Here is a 20,080-nt window from a genome sequence, read left to right as displayed (position 1 = left end):
TTTCCCATGTCGATGCTAATTCATCCTGCCATGGGTTACAATGTGGCCTTTGCTGAAGCTGTCTCTTGATTTTTCATTTGCATTTGATTGGGTTCATCTGACTGGATTCTGTATTCTTGTGAGGGGAATCTATATTCATTTGTGCTCTGTGTAAATACTGTGATGCACCTACTGCTGCCTCTTGCATTGTTTGACATTTTGTTAAAAGAAACAATCCCCTTCTTCTCCTCCTCTCTGTACTCAGGGGTTCTGTGCCCACACACTTAGGTGACCACTTTATAGATCTGACAAAGTGGGCTCTGGGCCATGAAAGTGAACGCTTCAATAAATGTATTGGTCTTCAAGCTGCTACAAGGCTTCTTGTTTTCACTGCAGTAGACTAACAAGGCTACCCCTCCTGATTTTTTGATGGCATCTGGCTGTGATGTTTTGGCCATTCTTAGCCTTGTCATCCTAGCGTGACAAATCAGAGTGGAGTCTAAAATTATTTTGAAATTCTGCCAAGATGCTCTGCCACTATTTTTATACAGGGTCATCAATGTATGTGGTCCTTTAGAGAGCTACATACATACATACATACATACATCTGAAAAAGTTGGACCCTTGCTTCAGAGAGCTTAGAATGAAAATGTCAGCAGTGAGGGAGATAATAGAAAGAGAGGACGACAATAAGGGGTGAATATAAGTAAATGCAACTGCAGATGCCTACATGTTGTTTTGGTTTAAGGTGAAAACTGCAGTTGCGGTCCTTTGTAAGCAGCCCCACAATATGGGAGCTCTGCCTGTTGAGAATTCTGAAGGCCTCCTCACCATCAGGCAGAGAAAGCCAGAGGCGACAGAGATCACCCACACAGCGGCCATCCTTTATCTCCACTTATCTCCCTTCTTAGCAGCTTTCCCCTCCTACTTTCACTCCAGTCTCCTGGGGAAAATTAGGCTAGTGAAGTCAGTGGGAATAACTTCGTGGTGAATACGCATAGGATTAGGCAAAAACCTTTGGAGAGAGGGTGATTTTTGAGAAGGGGTTTGACTGGTGTTGCCACATGTATGTTCTGGGAGGGACTTCCAGGTATAAGTGGAGAGTAAGGGTGAGTGATGAAGAGGCCTCACGGAACAGTGAAGCTGTGCAACATTGTCCAGAATAGGCAAATGTCCTAAATGTGTTCTTGGGGTAAAGACCCCCTCATGCATGACAAATGTTCTACACAAATAAGTCTTCAAGTAGGAGATTTCTCTCCCAATCTCTTTTGTTTTCTTTGCCAGCATTTTACGTAATCTTCCAGACAGAAGACCCAGATGAGTTGGGCCATTTCTATGACTATCCCATGGCACTCTTCAGTACATTTGAACTCTTCCTCACCATCATCGATGGACCTGCCAACTATGAGGTGGACTTGCCTTTTATGTATGGGATCACCTACTCTGCCTTCGCTGTCATTGCCACCCTCCTTATGCTCAACCTGCTGATTGCCATGATGGGTGATACCCACTGGCGGGTGGCGCATGAACGGGATGAGCTTTGGAGAGCACAGGTGAGTGGGTAGTTTCGTGCTGTTTAGCTGACAACATGTGAGAGAGGGAGAGAAATGAGGAATGGCTGATTCCTTTTCCAGAGCTGAGATGATTGTGTTGTTTATGTTAACTTCTTTCTAATAAAAGCCAGCTCACATTGTTCACAGAAAAGACCTTCAGGAAACAAAGTGCCAGTGGCCACTTAACAAAATCATGAGTCTTTCTACAATTAAGGAGTAACTGAAATGAGTTCGTCGACCCAGTCTCCTTTTGGACGCCTGGGATTTTATGATTTCTAAAATCCACAAGGGATTAGATCAGTAATTGTTTTGAAGTGTATACTGTGGAAACATGACTCCTATACACGATTCCTAATCAAATATTTTAGGTTTGTTTGGTTAACATTTTTGTGATTATAATAAAGATTTTTTTTAGGGAAATTCATGTATTCATGTACAAAGAAACTAATGGACATGTGCTGGAGTAGTAGGTGAATTAAACAAAGGGGCGGTTTATTTATTTTATTTATTTATTATTGCATTTATATCCCGCCTTTATTCCTCTTGCAAGGAACCCAAGGCGGCTTACGGTTCGCACATAATGGCGGCATTCAGCAGCAAATCACGGGTTAATTAAGAACAAATTGTAGGTTAAGTTTGGGTTGGTTAACCCATGAACAGCCCAAAGTGTTCAGGTTTGGACGTCGTGCTAACAACCTACAAATGGGGTGTTTGTAGGTTATTGCTGCAAAATGGAAGTGACTCCCACACAGCACAGATCTCCTTAAATCCCTGCAAACTAACCCACAATTTGCAACCGAATTGTTCGCTGTTATGTGCGAACCAAGTCAATGGGGAAATGTGGCATCCTTTCCCCTTTGGGATCTTTATGCAGTGGGACCAGAAGAACAGCATATTCAAGATATTTCCTAAGATGTGCATGGGGAGTTCATACCCTATTCCTCCTCTCTCATGTTGGTGCTGCTGTTCTTGATTAATTGATTTTTAGAATGTCTAGGTCCCCTTTCCACTATGTAACACTCTTAGGGCAGAATTTCGCATCCTACAGTATCTATCGATCTATCTATCTTTACCCACTTTTTGACTTTAAAAGCCCTCGAGGCAATTTACAAATCAAAATTCAAATAAAACTGTAATCTGTGTTGCTTTTGTCAGCTACCAACAGGGAGGGGAGGAGCCAAATGGCAATAGATCCCAGCCAGGCCAGTGGACGGGGCCCTGCTGTCTTTCCTCGCTCTCTGATGAAACATTTTGACCACCCATCTTTTTCAAACTGTGTGTTTCAGGTTGTTGCCACTACAGTAATGCTAGAGCGCAAACTCCCACAGTGCCTCTGGCCTCGTTCTGGGATCCAGGGGCAGGAATACGGGCTAGGTGACCGGTGGTATCTCAGGTAGGTTTGGCATGTCATTATTTTGATAGCTGTAGACCTCCTGTGTCAAGGGAGGATTGTACGTGAGAAATAGGTACTAACTCTGCCACAGGCCATCAGCATGCATTTATTTAATATATTAATAAATTGCAGCATTTGGAATATTCTGGTAGACACAGGGAGAGGATAAAGATAAATGAGGAGGACAAGATTGAGGCGCAACATAGGCAATGAGGTAGTACTGCAGAGGTACTGATCCAGAGATGGCCTCATGCAAGAGCAGTCTAGGCTCCTACTGTGGAGAGCAAGGGGTTCACCCCTCCACTCTCCCTCTGCCAAACAGGTGACGAGCTCTTTCAGTTCTGACACCTGTTGTGCAGGGAGACAGTTCCCTCTTCCTATTTTCTCCCATCCTAGTTCTCTTGTTTGATTTCCTCCTAGCACTGGCAACCTTTGCTATCTTTTAAGCAGACATGTGTTACATGTTAGAAATGTACACATATGAAAAATCATTTCTAGGTATGGATTCCCTCTTGTTGGACTGGAGTGGGAGCTATTAGGAAACATGGCAATTCCAGCATGTACAAAATCCCATCCCCTTAACATTGGAATCCCTGATGTGTGCTTAGAATCTAATTCTTCACTTTTCATATCCTACATGTCAGTGAACCTTCTTTTAAAGGATTTTTAAAAATTAGGCCTGGGTGTTGCTCTTCAAACATAAAATCTCCAAGTTCAGTCTGAAGTGGTAATAATCAAGGAAATCTACGTGTCAACTGCTACATGTGTAGATTGGATCTAAATCCTGCAGATTTACACAGGCACTTAACTTTCTTTGAACCTACATCTTCATTGGTTTTGGCAAAACTGAGCAAATAGTAAATGTAAGTATTTAAGAGACTGGTCAAGTCTTGTTCCACCAGCAGTCAAGAGCTTAATAGCCCTGTGGCAAATGTTCTCCAGATTTGCCTCAGTACTAGTGATCTGTGGTATGGAAGCTTGATCATACTTTTGTTCATGACTGTTCACATCTGTTCATAGCCACATACATTGTTGCAACAAGAAATTAGCAAAAACCTACATGAGAAGTTTAACTTGTCCTATAAACTCCTTTGGCAGCCCTGAAAATTCCTCACATGCTTTGGCTAAGCAGGAGCATCTAAATTCCCATCAAAATGTTGCTTTAGGCAACATTTCTTGGCAACTCCAGGTACAGCCCACAGTGCTGTGCTGGCTTCACTTGTGTTGTGGCAGCTTAGTTAGAAGCTGCAAATATTTTAAGACTCGAGTGCCAGTGTGTTGCTGTTGGTGTCTTATGTTTAGGTTCCAGCATGATCTAAAAATTTTCCTCTTTGTAGATAATTTGCTCTTTGTGTGAAAGTTAATGATTATATTTCAGCAACTCAATATGCATGCGCAGTTGACTTCTTCCCAGATGTCCTGTGCTGGCATTGAGTTCTCCATTGTATATTTTGTTTACATCGAATACACTCTTAACCTTTGTGTCTTATTAAAATTAATTGCTTTGCCCACACTAGTTTCATAGGCAGCCTGTGGCTGTGCCAAGTTTCAGGCTGCAATGATCCCTGCAGCTCTTTCCAAAGTCAGTTAATGGTAATCATTTTCTACCATGGCAGGTGGAAAACACAGAGCTTTTTATCCTTTAGCTTCAGCTAAAGGATAGAATGGTTCAACATATTTTGTTCAAACTTTCCAGAACAATAATAATCCCCTTAATGAGTTTGGAAAATTCCATGAGCATTGAAGGTTAATAATTCTGGAGAATTAGGATCTCATGTAAACATTAAGTTATAATTGTTGTAGTTTTTGAATCTTGAAATATATCATTAGTTTATGAACACCAGTTATGCTTAGAGCGATGTTAAAATACTTCTCTTCAAAAATTTGGTCTAAAGAAATAGAAAATAAGAACAAAAGAAGAGCCGTGCTGGATCAGATCAAGGCTCCACCTAGTCCAGCATTCTGTTCACACAGTGGCCAACCAGCTGCCTGTGGGAAACCCACAAGCAGGACGTGAGTGCAAGAGCACCCTCCCACCCATGTTCCCCAGCAACTGGTATACATAGGCTCACTGCCTCTGGTACTGGAGGTTGCATATAGCCATCAGGACTACTGATAGTCTTATCCTCCCAGTGCAACCAGCAGGGTTTAATGATTTAATGATTTTCATTCAGTTTTCATTACTTTTTATACTTGTTTAGTTGTAGAAGCTGTTGGACTTAATAATAATCTGTTCACCTTTCCTCCAAAGTCCATGTCATGCATTACTCAGCAACAAACTCAGCATTGTATCTGAACATACACTCAACAGGGAGCTGCAGCCAATCCCAGCTCTCTGATAATTATATCTGTATGAAGTTTTCAAACATGTGTGCATTGCTTTCACACTTTCCATTTTTAGGCATATGAGATGCCGAAAGCACATGGCTGCTTTCCACACTGGCAGTCTTCATCCATCAGAATTGATGGCTGATGTGGGAAGTTCCCATGTGATTTGGGTGAGCCAAGTGATGTGAAGCTGTGGACATTGTTCAACCTAGGGATGGATACGCACCAAGGTGCTCACCTGAACATCATTTGTACCCCTCAGGTGTCACTGGCAAACATTTTGAAAGCTCTTTGGGTGGTTAGCTTGCCATGCACATCCCCCGCCCGCCCAAGAAAAAAGCCTCACTTTGGGGAAGGGGATTTCGGGCAGCAGAAGGGTTTGACAAAGGTGGGAGAAGCCCATCAGGTCTCTCCTCCAGTGGGAAGTATGCTCTGAGCATCTATTCCTGCCAGGGTTCATGGGGTTGGACTATTAGCCCCTGAATCCCTAGTGGAACATCTTTTCCCTGAAGGAGGAGAGGCCCCTGCTGCTTCCTACCCCTTCCCCAAAGTGAGTTTTTTCCTGTGGGGAGGGGAAAGGGATCGCAGGCAATAGAGGGTGGGGTTGGGTGAGCAGAATTGAGCTGGGCTGCTTTCTGCTCATTTGAACAGGGCTGCTCCCATAGTCATAGGCAATTACCCCTGCAATAGATGCTCACCCTGTCCCTAGTTTGTTCTGCATGCAGTGACATTGGTTCTCCTAAGAAATGGACACTGATACATACTAGATATTGAGGCATCATGAGAAAACCCAACTCTGCCACATAGAAGCAGAACAAGGTAGATCTGCTCCAAAACACCAGATTACTTGCCATTTTTATCAGGGCTCTCTGTAGTTATAATTGTGCTGCAAAGTGGGAAATACCTGCAATGACTGGTTTATGGTGCCAGCCCTCCCCAGCACCCTCCCTGCCAAATATATACACAGTAGCTCCCAGTGCAGCATCAACATCTGCTGCGAACATGAGGTAGGGAAGTGTTGGCACTCACTAACCATCTGCAGTTGTCAGGGCGTAAGCATACCAACAGCTGGTGAAGGCAGGAGGTCTTGCTCTGACAGCACCATGTGATTTAATTAGTTGCATTTGGGGAAGGTATCCCTGCCCCTCTGGCATCCAGTATTGCCTATGGCTAGGGATGCAACACAGCAAAGTTCAATTTTGGGGGGGTGGTTTTCTTGTACTGTAAATGCCCCACCTCTCTTTTTCTCCCCTGCAGTTTCAGCAGCAGAACACAAGGCGGAGGCCTTTCTTTAGGACCTAGAGTCTAGGCAGGCACACAGTCTTTATATGGCAGGTAAAGCTGCATCGAAGCGGGCAGGCTTATTAACAAAAGGGCTGTGTCTCCCTCCCCTGAGTGTTGTCCCATGGTGGAAACTGGAGAGGAGGGTTAGGAGATGAGGGAGAGGACCTTGTCCATCTCTCGGCATAGGAATGCAGTGGATTTCTTTGGTGCTGTTTAGGTGTTGCTTTGCAGAATTGTCTGTAAAGGATATCTACTCTCTCAAACCTAGATCGAATTACTTGCCTTCTAGAACCAGAATCACAAATCCACCAAAGCAAAAGAAAGTCAGAAAGTGGACTTTAACAGTAAAAAAAATCAAAAGTATGAAGTCAGTATACTAGTAAATTGAGCTTGCATTCTGCAAGCATGGCTACACATTACTGGCTGCCCCTGGAAATCCCTCCCTGTTGTGTCCCATCCCGTCCCATCCCCCCAATGTCCCATCCCGTTAATTCAGCTGTGTGAAGGAGCAACAGAATTCCCACAGCCCAATATTTCTGACCTATATTTGGTTTTACTTTCTCTGTCCTGGAGTAAATGTCATGTGCTGAGTTTTAACTTTTAGGTGTAAAAAAAATCCCACCTAATAATCAATGTATTGGGCTTCATGTATACTAGATTTCAGCTAGTAGCTAGTGTGGAAATAACTTAATATTTCGGGGTGCACAGTATGTGCCTTGTTTTGAGGAAGAAATGTACAAATGTTCCCCACCCCCTTCAGACCTCTATACTAATTAGGATTTCTTGGGCCACTTATATATTGCACTGCACCTCCAGGTAGTGTCACTGTACTTTAACTGTTTCAGAATACATGTTGAGCCCCTTGTTTTGTGGGAGAAATGTGCAAACTGACTATTTTCAGATGTTTCCGGTAATCAGGGTGCCTTGGATTATACATGTACAAAGTGTCAGGTCTTATGATCACACTGAAGTACCCTAACAATTTTGATAGTGCAGCTAGTCAGTGAAGCCTAGGCATTTTTATATATATGAAATATTGTATGTGACTCTGCCAAAGAATAAAAAATATGACACAATATTCCAGAGCAACTTCATTATATCATGAAGCAGATAAGGCTTTAAAAAAATCTAAATTTTGATTCTTAAATTTCAGATGTGCGGAATTCAAAAAGCAAAATGTAGGACTGTGCAACACACACACACATTTCAATATTTGCTCAAAAAGTAACTCATTGACACACACCCCAACACACACACACACACACACCCCAACTCACACACACACAAACACACACACACACACACACCCCAACTCTCTCTCTCTCACACACACACACACACACACACGGTAGTATAAGCAGTTCTGTGGGCAAGCGAGGCTGAAGGTTGTAAGGACTCAGAAGAAGAAAGAAACTGGAACTATGAAGAAAAACACTGAAACAATGCTAATGTGTTTGCATGAGTGCTGAAAAATCAGTGTGGCACTTCTTGACACTTAAGAAACTGAGCATTTTTATTGAACATGAGATGAGCTAAGTGATTTTGGCACAGCTTACCCAAGAAGAGAGGAGAATATGGGATGTGTCATGTCCTATTTGCTCCTGCTGTGTGTTTGTGGCACATGAAGCTGCTTGATGGGGGGGAGGGGGTATATTTGCAAGGTATTAGTTGTATGGAGGATTTGGCATTGGTGTTGGGGGATCTATTCTTGGTGACTGACTCTTTGTACTCCTGTGCTTGTAGAGAAAATGAATTAACCTGCCAGCATGGTTAGTGGCTTTTTGTCACATGCCATTTGCAAAATGGTCTTTACCATAAGAGTATAATCATACTTCTATGTAATCCTGCTAATCTGTGTGGGTCTTTACTGGTCATGATCACATGCATAATTAATTCCTGCCTGCTTAGCTTTTAGAAAATCTAGTGCAAATGAATCCCACAGGTTGCATTTATGCACTGTACAGGAGAAGTACCAGATGAGGAAATTGAAAATGGCCATAGCTGATTGCTTGCTCTTTGCTGCTACTATGCTAGTGGAGTTAAAGTGGGGAGAACTGTTTTTTCATGCTCCTGATTTAGAATTCAGGCAAAAATAAGATTTTACACCGTTGGGGATATGTGGATTTGGGCCAGTGCTTGAATTATCAGGGGAAATATGGGGTGGGGGGCTTTAATACAATGTACATGCCCCAATCCTTGACTCCCTCCACCCCAATTTTAACCAAAACATGCCCCTGTAGCTGTATTAAAATGGTCAGTTAAGGGGGCTCCATCACACAGAAGGAATCTGGAGCCATTTTGGACACCACCACCACCCCGCCAGTTTGATTTCCCTGGTTTTCAGCTTTCATTTGAAAAATAAGTTACATCTCTAACACCTTTACTGATGGAGGTAGAAAGAAAAATATACAGGCCATGTTTTACCCAGTTGCTCAGCAAGGAGTAAGCTTTCACGCTGATGAATAATAGCCCTCCCTCCTTCCCCCACCCCCTGTCTTGTTAGCAGCGGCACCTCCTCTCCTGGGGTTGGATACGTTCTGCCAGCATAGGCAGACCACTTGCGGAATGGGACTTGCATGTCCTTTCCTCCCCGCTGCAGCCTCCCCCATGGGCCCTCCATATCTGCTCCGGAGGGTTCCCACAGATTCTGGATCCAAGCCCAAATATTTCTGGCTATAGATGTGGCAGGAATTATGCTAATGTAAATGCAACATTGTACCTGATTTCCTCCTACACACCTTGACTTAAGTTTTTGAGAAGTTTTAATGTACAGGTAGTCACGGTGGTTCACGACGCAGTGAAGTTTCTGTCTTCAGGTTTAGAAGAGTGAAGCTGGGCAGTAAACTACGTCCTCGACGTCTTTTGTTAACATCTTACCTGCAGGGTTGAAGCTCGCTATGAACTCCGGCAACAAAAGCACCAGCTGGGCGCTAAAGCATTTGAGCCCCACCGAAGAGATGCCTTTGAAAAGTACTTGAAGGTCAAACTGGCACTGCAAACAGAAGATGGTGGACAGATTTACTCAAAGAAGCGGGTGCCCTTCCGCGCTCCTTCTGACACACCAAATTTATCACGGAGGAGCTCAAGTCGCGGCTGGGACATCTTGCGGCACAACACGCTGGGCCACCTGCAGGGATGCACTAATCATGCCATGGAAGAGGAGGAGATCTACCACGTGTGAGCACAGGGACTATTGCCTCTGTGCCCGTGGACCACACCAGCAGTGCCGAAATGCTTCGGCACTGATTATTGTTAAATGGCTCTTGGAGGTTTGGGACATTTGCTGTGGAAAGACTCAGGAAAGTTTTTTGTTGCAGAAATGCAAGCATGTACACCAAAGTTGTAGCATTGCCACAAGTCTAAGAAATTTGGGGGGGAAGTGGCTGGGCTTGTGGCATCCTCTTTTATTTCAGAACCTCCTACAAGTGTTTGCAAATCTTAGGCCTTGGGTGGTGGCCTAGAGAAAACTGGTCTACATTTGCTGTGGTATCGGAGAACAGGGTTCTCCTCAGCCACTTAAAACTCCTGTATATTTCACAAAACTCCTGAATGGTGTCAAGAGCAGGTAACACCCATAGTTTTATACATGCCTATTTAGAGCGGGGGGGGGGGGGGAATGGAGGAATAATCTAGTCCCACTGCACACACTGGTATACATTTCACCATACCTTTGCCAGTAGTGACAGGTGTTAATCCAAGGCTAGAACAACAGATGTCAAAAGAAACATAGGGATCCTGCTTACCTGTACTTCTTTCTTCTTCCTGGCCACAAGTAGTAAAATACAATGTGTGACAGCAGGTCATTATGCTGTACTTTCTTCTACCCCAGTGTACTTTGTTGTTTCTAGGATCACCTCGTTCCATCCCACAAATGCTTAGAGCCCTTCAGTGAAGGTCATTTAAATGCTTTCTTAGAAAATACATTGCACTGCCCAGCTGAGCTGAACAGTAAGGATGTTCTTATGTAAAGAATTTATTATGTAATTTAATCTTACACTCTTGCAATTGAAATCTCACCCTCCTTGCCCTGCACTTGGATGGCAAAAGAGAATAATTTTGCAGTCTTAAGGCAGCTTTTTAACTTTAGGAGCATTTTTATGTCTCACAGCTGTTTCTTAAGATCAAAAGCTAATTTTCTTCAGTACCAGGGATGGAAAACAGTTTTTTCCTGTTCTCTCTCTCTCCGTGCATTCTTTCTTGAGCTCTCTCACTTGGTCTGAATTCTTTCACTCTGTGCTCTCACTCTATGCTCTCTCTCTCTCACTCTTTCCTCTCTCTCCCTCCCTCCGTGCTCTCTTGCACCAGGGGGAGGGAAACTTGAAACACAATAATGTCACATCACATGTTTCACTTTACTACGTTATCAGGGGCAAGAAGAGAAAGCGTTGCAGGGCTTTTGACTAGTATTGCCACCACTCTGAGAGAAGAAATGGACTATTGCTTGTTTACACATGCTAATTTAATTGAATGTATTTTTTAAAAAAATACCATTGCCTATCATTGAGGCTGAGATTTATAAAAAGGTTGGGTGACAAAATGAACCTGGAGCAACTAGCCCTGTCACTACTGTATTGGGAGATCCTTCTCAGTGCTGCTGTGGTATAAACCTCATCTCCCTGTTTGTGCTTGTGAATATTGGCATCGTTTTCCTAGGTCTTCATTGAATTAAACTTCATTTTCTGCCCATACCCTCAGTTCCAGAGTTTGCAGTCCATTTTCATTGTTTTGTGTGTACATTTTTCAAGTAATTGTACTGTTCCTTCATTAAAGCAATTGTATTAATTCCTTTGTTCAAGTAATTATAATGTTAATTAGAATATAAGAAGAGCCATGCTGGATCAGACCATGGGTCTGTCTAGTCCAGCATTCTGTTCACACAGTGGCCAACCAGCTGTCGACCAAGAACCCACAAGCAGGGCATGAGTGCAAGAGCACCCTCCCACCCATGTTCCCCAGAAACTGGTGTACATAGACTCACTGCCCCAGTACTGGAGGTAGCACATAGCCATCAAGACTAGGGATGTACGAAAAGGACTTACCTTGTCCCGCAGCTTTTTTTGCGGTGGGGGGGAGGCGCTTCGCTTCTCCCCCCGAAGTTCATGCGAGGGGGGGGAGGCTTCCCGCCTCGCCCGGCCGAAATTCAGGCCGGGTGGGAGGCGCCCCATCCCTCGCCGGCGAAAGTCAGGCCAGGTAGAAGCGCCCCGTCTACCCGGCCGCAAAAAAAAAAAAAAACCACCCCCGTGATAGGCTACGTAACGATTAACGTAGCCTATCACGGCTGACTTTGCAAATCTAGCCGTGATAGGCCACGTTAATCGTTACGTAGCCTATCATGGGGGTGTTTTTTTTTTTTTTAACTTTCCTTGTAATGGCGGCAGCAGCAGCCGGTCAAAAGACCGGCTGCCGCCTCCGCCCCTGACGAAGACCCGACGAACCGCCGCCGGGAGGGACATTTGTGAAAGGTAAGTCCCATCCCGGGGGGGGGGGGGGGCGGAGAATTTCACCGCCGATTTCAGGGGGCCGAATGCGTTGGCACTCGGTCCCCCAAAGTTTCGGGGAGAAATTCTCCCCCATCCCTAATCAAGACTAGCAGCCACTGATAGCCTTTTCCTTCAGCAATTTGTCCAACCTCCTTTTAAAGCCATCCAAATTGGTGGCCATCACTACATCCTGTGGTAGCAAATTCCATAGTTTATGTGTTGTGTGAAGAAGTTATTCCTTTTATCTGTCCTGAATCTCTCCCCAATCCCCTTCATAGGATGACCCTGGGATCTAGTATTTTGAGACAGGGAGAGAAATGTCTCCCTATCCGCATTTTCCACACCATGCATAATTTTGTACACCTCTATCATGTCTCCCCTTACCCTCCTTTTTTCCAAGCTAAACAATCCCAGCTGTTGTAACCTTCTCCCATAGGGGAGATACTCCAGCCTCTTCATCATCTTAGTTGCTCTTTTCTGCACCTTTTCCAGCTCTACAATATCTTTTTGTAGGTGTAACCAGAACTGGACACAGTATTCCAAGTGTGGTTGCACCATAGATTTGTATAGAAGCAGTATGATATTGTCAGTTTTATTCTCAATTCCTTTTCTAATTATGCCTAACATGGAGTTTGCCTTTTCTACAGCGGCCGCACACTGGGTTGACATCTTTATTGAGCTGTCCACCACAACGTCAAGATCACTTTCTTGGTCAGTCACCGCTAGCTCAGATCCCATCAGGCTATACTTGAAGTTGGGATATTTTGCCTCAGTGTACATCACTTTACACTTGCTTACATTGAACCACAGTTGCCATTTAAATGCCCATTCTCCCAGTTTGGAGAGATCCTTTCGGAGCTCTTCACAATACCTTTTTGTTTTCACCACCCTAAACAATTTGGTGTCATCCACAAACTTGGCCACTTCACTGCTCACACCTAATTCCAGATCATTTATGAACAGGTTGAAAAGCATTGATCCTAATACAGATCCCTGTGGGACCCCACTATTTACTTCACCTCATTGGGAGAATTTACCATTTATTCCTACTCTTTGCTTTCTATTCTTTAACCAGTTACTGATCCATAAGAGGACCTGTCCTCTTACTCCATGACTGCTAAGTTTGCTCAGGTGTCTTTGGTGAGGGACTTTGTCAAAAACCTTTTGGAAGTCCAAGTAAACAATCACCCCTGTCTACATATTTATTGGCACTTGCAAAGAATTCTAGAAGGTTAGTGAGACAGGACTTACCTTTGTAGAAGCCATGTTGATTCTTTTTCAGCAGGGCTTGTCCTTCTATATGCTTACTAATTTTATATTTAATAATGCCTTCAACCAATTTACCCAGAACAGACGTTACGCCTGTAATTTCATGGATCCCCCCTGGATACCTTTTTGAAAATTGGTATTACATTGGCCATCTTCCAGTCCTCTGGTATAGAGGCTGATCTCAGGGATATGTTGCATATTTTGATTAGAAGATCAGCAATTTCATATTTGAGTTCTTTGAGAACTCTAGGATGGATACCATCCGGACCCGGTAATGTATTTGCTTTCAATTTATCAATAAGGTTGAGAACTTCATCTTTTGTCACCACTATTTGCCTCAGTTCTCAGACTCCCTTCCTGAAAACATCAGTTCAGGCACAGGTATCTGTCCTATATCTTCTGCAGTGAAGACGGATGAAAATAATTCATTCAGCTTCTCTGCAATCTCCTTGTCCTCCTTCAGTTGTCCTTTACTCCATTGTCATCCAGTGGTCCAACTGCCTCCCTATTAGGCTTTCTGCTTCTGCTATATTTAAATAATTCTTTATTGTTGGCCTTGATGTTGTTAGTGATATGCTCTTCAAAATACTTTTTTGCATCTCTTATTGTCTGCTTGCATCGCCTTTGTGCAAGCTTGTGCTCCCTTTGGTTTTCCTCACTTGGGCAAGACTTCCATTTTCTGAAGGAAGCTCTCTTTTCTCTAATAGCTCCCTTAGCACTGCTCGTTAACCATGCCAGCGACCTCTTGGACTTGGCTACCTTTCCTAACCTGTGGTATACATTTTAGCTGGGCTTCTACTATTGTGGTTTTGAGTAATTGCCAAGCATTTTGAAGGGATTTAATCCTCTTGACTCCCCCTTTTAGCTTCCTTTTCACCAGTTCCCTCATTTTAGAGAAGTTTCCTCTTTTGAAGTCAAAATGTGTTGGATTTCCTGGGCAATTTCCCTTTAAATATATATTAAATCTGATAGCACTGTGATCAGTGTTTCCAATTGGTTCAACATTTACATCTTGTACTGGGTCCTGGGTGACACCACTTAGGATTAAATCCAAGGTCGCCTCCCCTCTGGTCAGTTCTACGGCACAATCATTTAAGGTATCAAGAAATTTAAACTCTTTGTTGTGGCTGGAACATGCGTTTATCCAATCAATGTGGGGGTAATTGAAGTCACCCATTATTACAACACTTCCTCGTTTGGAGGCCTCCCTGAAAACCCCCTTGAGTTTTCCATCTCAAGGTCACTCTGAGCTTTCTGGTCTGGAGGATGATAGCATGTTCCTGGCACTAAATTAGTTTTGGAGCCTGTCACCCACAGTACTTCTGTGGAGGAGCCTACCCCTTTGACGTTTTCTAGTCCGCTCAACACTATGCTCTCTTTGACATACAGGGCAACACCTCCCCCAGGACGTCCTTCTCTGTCCTTCCTACAGAGTTTATATCCAGAGATGACGGCATCCCACTGGTTCTCTCCCCTCCACCAGGTTTCTGTAATGCCCACTATATCCAGGTTTTCCTTTAAAATCACGCACTCCAGCTCTCCCATTTGGCTTGGAGGCTTCTAGCATTTGTATAAAAACACCTATACACGGTATCCCTCCCCAGATGCCTCTGGCACGTGCATCTTTTGCTATGGGACATTGGCCCCTTTGATTGGCCATTATGTACTACCGTGTGCTCCTGGCCTTTTTCCCTCCCCTTCTACACTGGGGCAATCAAAAACATTTTCATCTTTCATCTGTGTGATGCTTTGACCTGAACCGGATGCTTCCCAGCTCCTGTCGGCTTTCCCCCAGGGTTTAGTTTAAAAGCTGCTCTGCCATCCTTTTATGTTTAGCTCCAGCAGTCTGGTTCCATTTTGGCTCACGTGGAGCCCATCCCTCTTGTACAGGTCCAGCTTGTCCCAAAACATCCCCCAGTGCCTAATAAATCTGAACCCCTCCTCCCTGCAGCACCATCTCATCCACGCATTGAGACTCCTCAGCATTGCCTGTCTAGCTGGCCCTGCTCGTAGAACAGGTAGCATTTCAGAGAAAGCAACCTTGGTGGTTGGATTTCAACTTCCTACCCAGCAACCTAAATTCGCTTCCAGGACCTCACAACTACATTTCCCCACATTATTGGTACCAACATGGACCACGACCCCTGACTCCACCCCAGCACTATCTACTAGACTAGCTAGATGGTGCATGATATCTACAACCTTTGCATCAGTCAGGCAATTCACCATGCGGTCTACACACTCATCCCAAACCTGGCTGTTTATGTGTCTAATGATCGAATCTCCCACTACCACAAGCCCCCCTGCCCCTGAAGGCACAGCCTTGGTGTGAGAGGATATTTGTTCGTCTGCTGAGGAATGGGTCCTTTCTAAGGGATCATTTCCCTGTTCCTCAGAATGACACCCTCCTTCCATGAGACCCGCATTCTCCATGACAACAGAAGAGCAGTCACCCTGGGAGTGGGACACATCTAATGGGTCCATGAAAGTCTCATCCACCAACCTCTCTGCCTCTCTTAGCTTCTCCAAGTCAGCAACTTTGGCCTCAAGGGAATGAAATATGTTAAACCACTGTGGGGTTAAGTACAGAATTCAGAGGATCATTGGTCCTAAGTTCACATTGATTCATTTAACATGTTCTCTAAAGCTGCCTTTACAAAATTGCATAATATGCTGACCATTATTTTGTACATGCAAGTGTTAACATTTTGTTTTACAAATACGATGGCCACCATTTTCTAGTGCATCACAGCCTGGATGCCTTATTTTTCAGTGGTAAAAATGGCAACTTGTGTCTGAATTGACATGATTGGCTGAAAATTAGCAGAGATACCTGAGCACAGTAGTGCAGAGTCCCCCTGACTCCCTTACCTGCTGTACATCTGTGAGCGATAGGAGGGTTAAGGGGAATGCCTGTAATTTCCTCCACTGTAGGATGGGAGGGGGCAGGAAAATGCATACAATTTGGGCTGTGAGATGTGGGGCATTCCCCATCCAGCTTACACATGTATGGTGAGATTGAACCATGCATTGAAACCCATTTCCAAAAGTAGATTGCTGAATTGCACATCGCTTTGATCGAGTTGTGGAGAACAGTGCATGGAAATGGACTTCCATGCATAGAGCCTCTTGTCTCAATAGCCACATCCAGCAATTGAGGCTGTTTATGCATGTCTTGACACTGGTTTAGACGTTGCATGTGTGATGTGTCTCCTTAGATGCATATCCAAGACATGCAATCCCTATCAAGTGCTATACGGGGTTTAAATGGGGATGAACTTCCCATTCACCTTGTGATGGCAAAGAGGATACATTTATTTAGGTTTGAATGTGTTTATTAAGCAGCTCTTATCCTGCTTTTCTGCCACTTAGGTCTTCAAGGCTGCTTATAAGCTTGTTGAATATCTCCATCCACTCTGGTGGATGAATACAGATGACCACCCCCGTTCAATGGAAACAGCCCACCATCTGTATATAACCATTTGGTGAGCTGGTCATCTGTATCATCCTGCCAAGAGGTGAGGAAAGCCTTACCACACTTCTGCATCAGATCAGAAATCTAGGCACCAGCAGGTGAATGGCAAGATTCTCCTCACCACTGGCAGGACAATATAGACAACCAGTGTAGAGCCTGGCTGTGAGAAAACGCTGGTGTGTCGCTACTTGGTTTGTTTTCACCTGCTTTGCAGTTATCGGTGCATTTATTAGCCACATTAAATACATTGTTGCATGTAACTATCTCTAGATGGGGCTGCTGAAAAGAGAAGGAAAATGCGCGTCCACCAGATTATTTGCAATACACCGCAACTTTTCTAAGAACTACCAGTCTAATTTAAAAGGGCCTTTTTCTTCATTAACCACACCACATGTATCGTAGTCTTATATTCAAACCAGAACTTTGCGTGAAGAGCTGCAAAGGCATTTTAATCCTCAGTGCACAAGTCGCCTTCTGCAGCACAAACGCCACTGCGAGGAGAGATGGGGCAGCGGTGCTCTGGCAAAGCCCTGCTCACGTGGGCCTCCTGACTCGCACCGTTTGTCCTCATGCCGGTGCTATGGGGCTGGCATGGGAAATGAACTGCATGACCTGGGGGAAGCCCATGTGAGAAGCGGTGCATACGTTTTCCACTCCCCCCGCCTTCTTCAAGACAGATACAATTTAATATAACCCTCACTATTACAGTGAGTTGAAGGGTCTGAACTTGAGCTGTGAATTTTATTTTTGACTATTCCCCTTTAAGATGGTTCTTCTTGTCCTTTTTTCTAAAACACAGTTGGATCTCCGTTGCCTTTTGAAACCTGAATCTGAAAATATCCCCACTTGAAACAAGTGCGCCATCACTTATCGAAGTATTTCCGCCGTCACTTATCAAAGTATTTCCGCCGTCACTTATCAAGTCTTTCCCCCTATAGACTTCCTTGGCCTGCTGCTGAGGCGGGCACGTGTCATACTCGGCGAACAGTCCCGTCATTGGCCATGTAGGTTTGCTGGTTTTGTTCCTGTCACTGTATTTGCGTGTGTGTGTGTGTGTGGGGAGGGGAGTTTCATCAAATCTGTTTCAGATTGAAGTCGAACACTCTCATTTGAAATGGATCTGGTAATTAGCTTGGCCATTCCCTGAGGGCTGTCGGCTCCTTCCCATGCTTGGTATAACTGTGTAGAAAGAGTCAGCGAGGTCAGACCTGCCCTGTCGGCCCCAGCAACTTGGATGGCCCTGGCAGATAGCCTCTTAAGTCATCTGTTGGTTTTTTCCCCCCAGATAAATTTAGAGTTGGGTGTGTGGAGTGAAGGCAGCATGGGCCATTGGATCCTGGCTGAGCCAGGGAGGTGATTAATGCCTCCTTATGAGAGGGAGTGGTCCTGGGCCGCCTCAAAGAGGTGGTAGTGAGACCACTCCTAACAAAACCCTCCCTGGACCCAGAAAATCTTAATAATTTTATGCCAGTGGCAAATGTTCCTTTCCTGGACAAGGCTCTTGAGCTGGTGGTTGCCAACCAGCTTCAAACACTCTTGGATGAGACCGATTATCTAGGTCCATTTCAGTCGGGGTTCAGGCCAGGTTTGGGAACGGAAACAGCCTTGATCACCCTGTACGATGACCTCTGTCGGGAGAGAGATGGGGAGTGTCACCTTGTCCTTGATCGCCCAGTGGCTTTCGATAGCATGGACCACAGTATCCTTCTGGGACGATTGTCTGAACTGGGAGTGGGAGGCACTGCACCTTGGATGGTCAGCTTCAGAAGGTGGTACTTGGGGGATATTGCTTGGCCCTGTGGACTCTCCAGTATGGGGTTCCGCAGCGGTCGGCTTTATCCCCCATGTTATTCAACATCTACATGAAACCGCTGAGCATGGTCATCCAGAGATTTGGAGTGCGCTGTCATCAGTGTGCTGATGACACGCAGCTCTATTTCTCCTTTTCATCTTCTTCAGGTGAGGCTGTGGATGTGCTAAATCGGTGCCTGGCTGCAACAATGGACTGGATGAGGGCTTATAAACTGAAACTCAATCCAGACAAGACTGAGATGCTGTTGGTGGGTGGTTCTTCTGACCAGATGGAGGGTGCTCAACCTGTTCTGGATGGGGTCGCGCTCCCACTGAAGCAGCAGGTTCATAGCTTGGGGGTCCTCCTGGAGCCATCTTTGTCACTCAGGTAGCCTCAGTGGCACAGAGTGCCTTCTACAAACTTTGGTTGGTGGCCCAGCTATGCCCCTATCTGAACAGGGATAGCCTGGCTTCAGTTGTCTATGCTCCGGTAACCTCCAAGTTAGATTACTGCAACGTGCTGTACGTGGGACTGCTGTTGAAGACAATTTGGAAGCTGCAGCTTGTGCAAAATGCGGGAGCCAGAAGGGGACCAAAAGGTCTGAATATAGAAGACCAATTCTGGCCCACTTGCCTATATGGTTCTGATTCAAAGTGCTGGTTTTGACCTATAAAGCCCTACACAGCTTGGGACCACAGTACCAGACAGAACGCCTCTCCCAGCATGGACCGACTGATACACTATGCTCTACATCTAAGACCCGCTCTACATCTAAGACCCTCCTCTGGGAGCCTCCTCCAAGGGAGGCTTGGAGGGTGGCAGCAAGGGAGAGGGCCTTTTTGGTAGTGGCTCCCCATTTATGGAATAATCTCCCTGACGAGGCCCAAGTGGCACCAGCATTGTCATCTTTTCGGCGCCAGGTTAAAACTGCCCTCTTCTCTCAGGCATTTGGCAGTGTATAATGGGTCTCTTGATTGTCTTTGGCTGATTGTTTTTAAATTGTTTTAGATATATGCTGTTATTGGGTGTGTTATTTGTTTTACGTGAATGGTTTTTATATTTTATATAATGTATTTTAATGGTTTTTAATTTTTGTGAACCACCCAGAGGGCTTTGGCTATGGGGTGGTAGAGAAATATAATGAACAAACGAATGAATGAATGAATGAATGAATGAATGTGAACACTTGTGAACTCTACTGCATCTTGCCTTCAGTCTGTTCTCCCTTTATCAAAGTTTCATCACATTTTAGTAAATATGCCTATAACAAAGCTGACAGTGCACATGTTTGCATATCAAGCCATCTTTCCTGTAACAGATTCCACCCAGCCCACCCCCCAATATAGTTTTTATGCATGTGTGTAGCAGGAAGGCAGAGTACAAATCAGATGCAGTTCAAAAATAATCCACACTAAGTCGAGTTATTGTCCATATAGACAAGCTGTGAAATGCAAGCTGATCCATCCACATCATATGGAGCAATGCGTTAAAGTGCTAAGAAATGTGTCAGGAGGTGGATTCGTGAAT

At 44.6% G+C, this 20,080-nt stretch overlaps 1 protein-coding gene across 1 annotated transcript in view; it reads left to right on the top strand.

Moving 5' to 3' along the window:
- LOC146352884 (transient receptor potential cation channel subfamily V member 6-like) overlaps nucleotides 1-11,317 on the top strand; it is a 109,265-nt gene extending 97,948 nt beyond the window's left edge. Inside the window, exons 13-15 of the mRNA XM_084835090.1 lie at nucleotides 1,264-1,532; nucleotides 2,819-2,925; nucleotides 9,421-11,317. Of these exons, the coding sequence (XP_084691216.1) occupies nucleotides 1,264-1,532; nucleotides 2,819-2,925; nucleotides 9,421-9,718 (674 nt within the window). The 3' untranslated portion in view covers nucleotides 9,719-11,317. The remainder of the gene's footprint in view (nucleotides 1-1,263; nucleotides 1,533-2,818; nucleotides 2,926-9,420) is intronic.
- Nucleotides 11,318-20,080: the final 8,763 nt, after the last annotated feature.

Source organism: Heloderma suspectum, chromosome 2, assembly GCF_057233095.1.
Source record: "Heloderma suspectum isolate Gila_16-S chromosome 2, 16-S_ref, whole genome shotgun sequence".
Classification (NCBI taxonomy): Eukaryota; Metazoa; Chordata; class Lepidosauria; order Squamata; family Helodermatidae; genus Heloderma; species Heloderma suspectum.
The sequence above is the reverse complement of the archived record's forward strand: the minus strand, read 5'-3'. Positions and strand labels throughout refer to the sequence as shown.